The sequence below is a fragment of the Tupaia chinensis genome, unplaced genomic scaffold (assembly GCF_000334495.1).
Source record: "Tupaia chinensis unplaced genomic scaffold, TupChi_1.0 Scaffold000180_1, whole genome shotgun sequence".
Taxonomy (NCBI): Eukaryota; Metazoa; Chordata; class Mammalia; order Scandentia; family Tupaiidae; genus Tupaia; species Tupaia belangeri.
The window spans coordinates 1688235-1695224 of record NW_006159655.1 but is presented as its reverse complement, the minus strand read 5'-3'; the positions used below and the strand labels follow the sequence as shown (position 1 = coordinate 1695224).

The 6990-nt window shown below is 38.2% G+C and overlaps 1 protein-coding gene across 1 annotated transcript in view; it reads right to left on the bottom strand.

Moving 5' to 3' along the window:
- Positions 1 to 2031: 2031 nt before the first annotated feature.
- The window catches only part of LOC102471526 (myosin regulatory light chain 12B), a 28157-nt gene continuing 23198 nt past the window's right edge, over positions 2032 to 6990 (bottom strand). The window contains exons 3-4 of the mRNA XM_006146489.3: positions 4674 to 4835; positions 2032 to 2514 (exon numbers count right to left, since the gene is read on the bottom strand). Of these exons, the coding sequence (XP_006146551.1) occupies positions 2342 to 2514; positions 4674 to 4835 (335 nt within the window). The 3' untranslated portion in view covers positions 2032 to 2341. The remainder of the gene's footprint in view (positions 2515 to 4673; positions 4836 to 6990) is intronic.

Genomic DNA, 6990 nt, shown 5'->3' with positions numbered 1-6990 from the left:
AAATGTGGAAAAAAAAAAGGCAAAGATATAGCTAGTTTTTACTGCTTTAGGATATAAAAAATGTACTTGAAAGTTCTCAAGAACACTGTTCTGTGTATGTGGAAAAAAATTTTTACCATGAAATCTGAAACATACGAAGTTGAAAACCTGAAAAAAGGGCTACCCCCAACTACCACTCATTTGTTTAACTTGCCATTATATTCCATTTGAGTCAGCATAATCTTTATTTCAAAATAGCATTTTTATTATATAAAAATGTAAAAATCCAGCAAAACCACAAATATGGATATATTTTCCTGGGCTTTCACATTTGTTGATTTTTATTCGCAACCTCTTTTCAATACAATTTACAACCTCATCCCCATTTCCTGTTTGATTATACAAGTGCTAAGTGGCAGAAAAGTCTGAAATAAATATATCCCAAAAAAAACCCGAAAGAGGCAAAGTTGTGAAACTAAGCTGCATGCAACAGGTTCTGTGAGGGTGGAAGAGATATCTGAGAAACAAAATAGAGAAAGACAACGCGAGGCGAGTGTTTTAGCTGAAGTTCTCTCAGTCATCTTTGTCTTTTGCTCCATGTTTAAGGATGCGTGTGAACTCGATGTAATTGAAATTCCCCTTTTTGTCAATAGGTGCTTCTCGGTACAGCTCGTCCACCTCCTCGTCTGTAAAACGGTCCCCCATTGTGGTCAGCAGCTCCCTCAGGTAGTCCTCCTGAATGGTTCCTGGAAGGCAACAGAAGGGAGTTGTGAATACTTCCTGATACTTCAGTGGTTCATTTCTTTTTTCTTTTTTTAACCATTACTGATTTTTTTAAAGAATCATTTTATTTATTTGTTTGTTTATTTATTTTAATTTGATTAGAGAGGGACAAAATAAGAAAGAGGGAAAGTGAGAAAACATGCCACCATGTCCAGGATCGAACTATGGTCGGCTGTATGGGAGTCCAGTGCCCACACCACCATGCCACTTTCTGGTACCTCAATGGTTCGTTTCTAACGTCAGTCAATCTTACAAGGTATTTATACCTTGTAAGCTCTATCTATAATAGAGCTACACAAACAAAATAAATTATGGAATTAAGGCAATATATACTTACATCATGTCTTACAATTCTTTGAGGTTTTTATTAATATTTAAATCATTATAAAAGTTCATGAATAGGTTATATACTTTCAAATTAATCTTAAACAAATATATATTTTTTAACTTGCCAGAATGTGGACTTGCCAGAGAGAGAGAGAGGAAAGAAAAGTGAGAAAGCATCCCCTGTGGGGCATGGTCATGCCACAATCCCTTCTCCTCTACCTCCCCCTCCTTTTGGGATTTTCAGGCACACATGAATGTTTGCTAGGCATGTTTTGCAAATTGCTGGGTGTGGAATTCAAATTTTGTGCTCAGCCATGAGGGATCCAGCAGTTTAACCACCAGGTCACAGGCTGGCCCTATATAAGTTATTTATTTATTTGTTTATTTTAAGATTTATTTTAAATTTTATTTACTCATTCAGTTATTATTATTATTATTATTTTAATTTTGACCAGAGAGACACACATGGGGCAGGGGGTGGGGCTGACAGGCTGGAAGACTGAAGGAAGGACACTGTGCCATGCATAGAACCTCCGGAGTTTTACAAATAGGACATATTAAAATTACATTCAGTGGCCTGGTCTAATTTTAAAGGACATGAAGTAGCATATAAAAGCTTAGATAAAGTGGGAATATTGGCAGGTATATCAAACTGAAGGACTTAAATTTACTAAAGCTATTTTATTTGTGCAAGTTCTACAGGAAGTTATTTTAAAGATTGGAAGTGCAGTAAACCTGATTAGAGCCATTAAAATTGGATTCCCTTGGGAGAGGGAGGAATGAATAGGGGTGGAGAAGGTAGATTGTTAGGAAATCTGAAGGGGTTGGGAGAAGCCTAACAACCACATCATTTTCCAGGATTTACCTCATCTACCTTTCTTTGGAAGATGCAGCTAAAACTAACAAAAGCCAATTTGGTAAATAAGACATTTAAACAATAAGTATTTTATCATAAAGTTTAATTATTGTTCAGAAAAAATTGAATGAATAACTTTTTCTGAAAAAATATATTGACTCTGTGAAGATTGCAGTTATTGAAAGGAAGGAGAGCCGGTAAGTTACCCTATTTTCTGTTCTGAAAATGACAAAAAGTCCCATTTCCAGTTTGATTATAAAGATACATGTGCCCAAAATGGCTGAGAATAAATACAACAAGAAAGGCAAAAGCTGTAAAGCTAAGGGCATGCAAGAGAAAATCTCAGAAATACCCAGAGTGGCAATAAGGAACGTTTGGCTGGAATTTGAAGTTCTCTCAGTCATCTTTGTCTTTTGCTCCATGTTTAAGGATGCGTGTGAACTCGATGTAATTGAAATTCCCCTTTTTGTCAATAGGTGCTTCTCGGTACAGCTCGTCCACCTCCTCGTCTGTAAAACGGTCCCCCATTGTGGTCAGCAGCTCCCTCAGGTAGTCCTCCTGAATGGTTCCTGGAAGGCAACAGAAGGGAGTTGTGAATACTTCCTGATACTTCAGTGGTTCATTTCTTTTTTCTTTTTTTAACCATTACTGATTTTTTTAAAGAATCATTTTATTTATTTGTTTGTTTATTTATTTTAATTTGATTAGAGAGGGACAAAATAAGAAAGAGGGAAAGTGAGAAAACATGCCACCATGTCCAGGATCGAACTATGGTCGGCTGTATGGGAGTCCAGTGCCCACACCACCATGCCACTTTCTGGTACCTCAATGGTTCGTTTCTAACGTCAGTCAATCTTACAAGGTATTTATACCTTGTAAGCTCTATCTATAATAGAGCTACACAAACAAAATAAATTATGGAATTAAGGCAATATATACTTACATCATGTATTACAATTCTTTGAGGTTTTTATTAATATTTAAATCATTATAAAAGTTCATGAATAGGTTATATACTTTCAAATTAATCTTAAACAAATATATATTTTTTAACTTGCCAGAATGTGGACTTGCCAGAGAGAGAGAGAGGAAAGAAAAGTGAGAAAGCATCCCCTGTGGGGCATGGTCATGCCACAATCCCTTCTCCTCTACCTCCCCCTCCTTTTTGCGGCTATTTGAACAACACGCTGGGTGTAAGTGCATGCATGCCCCAAATCCTGATTTTGACCAGAGAGACACACATGGGGCAGGGGGGGGGGCTGACAGGCTGGCCCTATATAAGTTATTTATTTATTTGTTTATTTTAAGATTTATTTTAAATTTTATTTACTCATTCAGTTATTATTATTATTATTATTTTAATTTTGACCAGAGAGACACACATGGGGCAGGGGGTGGGGCTGACAGGCTGGAAGACTGAAGGAAGGACACTGTGCCATGACCAGACCTGTGGAGCATGCTAGTCTCTGTCCCTCTCTATCATGTGTGTATACTCGTGTTCTATCATAAATAAATTAAAAAATTTAAAAAACAAAAAAGAAAGAAAAGGCAAGCTATGCAGAATAAAAGGCAGTGCTGTCATGATCCAATATGCTTTATAAGATGGTGTAGCTCTGACAGGTAGAGGTAAGGAAGTGAGCATGAGGGTGTCAGGTGGATCTGTGGCTATGTGTGTGGCTAAGCAAAGGGTCAATGGAAGAAACAGAGAAATAAGGCTGAAGAAAGTGAAAAGTGAGAGGAAAAAGAAAATGAATAGCTAGCCTTTACATGCCTTTAAAGAAAGAAGTTTCTCCATAGGTACACTAAAATTAGAAAGAAAATAAAACTAAGCTTGCTTTTCTTTTTTTAGTATTTTTTTTTTTTTTTCTATTGAGCGCATGAGCTTGCTGGAGAGAGACAGAGAGTGAGAGGGAAAGTGAGAAATCACCTCCCAGGGGGAATGGCCATGCCACAGTCCCTTTGTCTTCATTCTCCTGAGATTTTGAGCACACACACCCAGAGTGACTTTCAAACCACCAGGTCTGGGACTCAAACTGTAGTTGGCCATGTACGAGTCCAGTGCCTTAATCATCATGTCACCTGCTGGCCCCAAAACTAAGTTTTTATGGTTTGTTTTAGTTAACTACAATTGGCCTGCCAATATTCCCAGATTCTGTGTCTGTGGTTCAACTAACACTGGGTTGAAAATAGTAAAAGCGAAAAACAAAACAAAACAAAAAAACCACCTAATACAACATAATAATACAGTAAAATAACTCTTTACATAGCATTTCCATTGCTATTAAGAGTGATCTAGAGATGATTTGAAGTATACTGCATAGGTTTTATGCATATACCACATCATTTTAAGTGAGAAACTTTAGCATCCATGTATTGTGGTAGCTGTAGGGGTTTCTAGAACAAATTCCCTGTGGATACCAAGGGAGATTCAATGTCTCCTGTAGTAGTTTGTGCTGTCTAATAAATTCTATTTAACAGACAAAAACTCTCTTTTTGGTTTTCAGGAAGATCAAAACCAAAAGCAAAGATTAATAATATAAACTATGTAGCTTTCTGACCTATATATCTATGTCCTAGACATTCTCAGTCATACTGTCCCATTATAATAGTTTCCCTTCAGCCATTTCTAAAAATAAAAAATAAAAAATCAGTATTTCACAAATTATTTTTCATTTAAGAAATGTTTCATATTCTGGAATGAAGCTGGGTATAAACAAACAGCACTCACCTGTTGCTTCTTCATCAAAACAGGCAAAAGCGTTTCTGATGACATCTTCAGGATCTGTGCCATTTAGCTTCTCCCCAAACATGGTGAGGAACATAGTGAAATTGATGGGGCCTGGAGCCTCATTCATCATGGCATCGAGGTATGCATCAGTGGGATTCTTCCCTATAAGAATTCACATTTTTAACTTCTTTTGTTTCTTCTCTTCTTCTATTTTTTTTTTTAAGAGATTTTTGCTATAAGGCATGTGCACTTGCCGGAGAGACAGAGAGATAGAGAAACAAAGCTAGAAATTACCCCCCAGAGGGGATGGCCATGCCACAATCCTTTCCCCTCTATTCTCTCAGAATTTGGTGTACGCACGCACACGCACCCTGAGTGATTTAAAGCTACCAGGTCTGGGACTTAAACTGCAGTCGGCCATGTGGGAGTCCAGTGACATAACCATTATGTCACCTGCTAGTTCCAACTTCTTTTATTTCTTAATGAGAGGGAGTGATGGGGAAGGAGAAAGGTACCCTGGACAAGGTCTTACCATGTTGTAGTCCTTCTAGTTAGCTAGGACCACAGGCATCTGCCACCATGCCCTGACATCGCCATGTTTAGGTTGAATCAGTAAGAAACTGAACGCAGGCCTCCAACAGCAGTGCCCTACCACTTGTGCCAGTGGCTGGGCCATAGAGCTTAACATTTAAGGACAAAGAACTAATTTCAATAAGTAATTATTGTGCTATTATTATGCTCCCCTACATGTTCTTTTTATTTTTTTTTAAGAGTTTTTTTTTTTTTTTTTTTTTTTTGCGATAGGGTGTGTACACTTGCTGGAAAGAAAGAGACAGAAAATGAGAAATCGCTCCCTCCCAAGGAGGATGGCCACGCCACAATCCCTTCTCCTCCATTCTCTTCTCAGGGTTTTGGGCATGCACACACATGCACCTGGTGTGAGTTCTAAGCCGCCGGGTCTAGAACTTGAACCATGGTCGACTATCTGGGAGTCCAATGATGTAACTATTATCCCATCTGTTGGTCCCTGTGTTTAATCTGACCAGAGAGAGTGAGTGAATGAGAAAGTATGCCGCCAGGTCTGCAACCCAAACCACATTTGACCATGTGGGAGTCCAGCACCTTAACCTCCATGCCACCTGCCGGTTCCTACCCTACATGTTTTAAAATGATACATAACTTGAAACTAATTCTAGAACTAATTTTTCAATCAACTTTCAATAAGTACTTCTTTTTTTGTGAGTGCCATTTGCTATAGGGCGTGTGTGCTCGCCAGAAAGAGAGAGACAGAAAGACAGAAAGTGAGAAATCACCCCCCAGGGGGATGGCCACACAGCAATCCCTTCTCCTCCATTCTTCTCCAGGGATCTTGGCCATACATGCATACATGCCCGGTGTGAGTTTAAGCCACCAGATCCAGGACTCGAACTGCAGTCAACTATATGGGAGTCCAGTGACATAGCCATTATGCTAACTGCTGGTCCCTATGGGACCTTTTCTCCCTTCTTTCTAAGGTCAAAACAAATAACAAAATCACACAAGGAATAAAACATTAATACCCATATGCGCAAAATAACGAATGATTGCTTATGTTTATTTCATTTTTATTATTTTTTAAAGAATTATTTTAACTTTGTTTATTTTTATTTGACCAGAGAGGGACAGAGTGAGAGTGAGAAATAGAAAGAGAAAGTCAGCAAGCAAGTCACCAAGTCTGAGACTCAAACCACAGTCGGCCATGTGGGAGCCAAGTACCCTTAACCCCCATACCACCTGCCAGCCCCGTTTATGTTTACTTTAAATCTTGTATCTTTTTTTTTTTTTTAAGTTTTAAAAAATAATTATTCATTTCTCCCACGAGCAAGCGAGAGAGCATCAACACTCCCAACAGGGTCTTGATAGCATGCTCCTCCCCCAGCTTCAGCCAGTCCTGTATCAAGGGCATGCACATGCCCTGCAAACTCAGGGAGGTCTCTTTATGTGAATCTAGAACATTTCTAAATGGGATAGCTTTATAGAGCATTGAGTTTCACCAGTGTGCCATTGTCTAGCCCCCTAAATTTTGTACCTTTAGAAGTTAATTATAAAACAATTAGATGTAATATTGTTTAAGTCCCCTTGCCTTGTTCACTTTTCCAGTATCACTGCCTTTCCTCCCTAGGGACAATCATTATTACTTATTACTATCATTTCTTGTTTATAACCTGTTCTCAACCTTTATTAAATATATATCATTAGCTATATTTGTGATTTAAAATTCTGACATGTTGCTACCTAGTCATCCCTTGGCTCCTACCTAACAGACCTAAAGTATTTA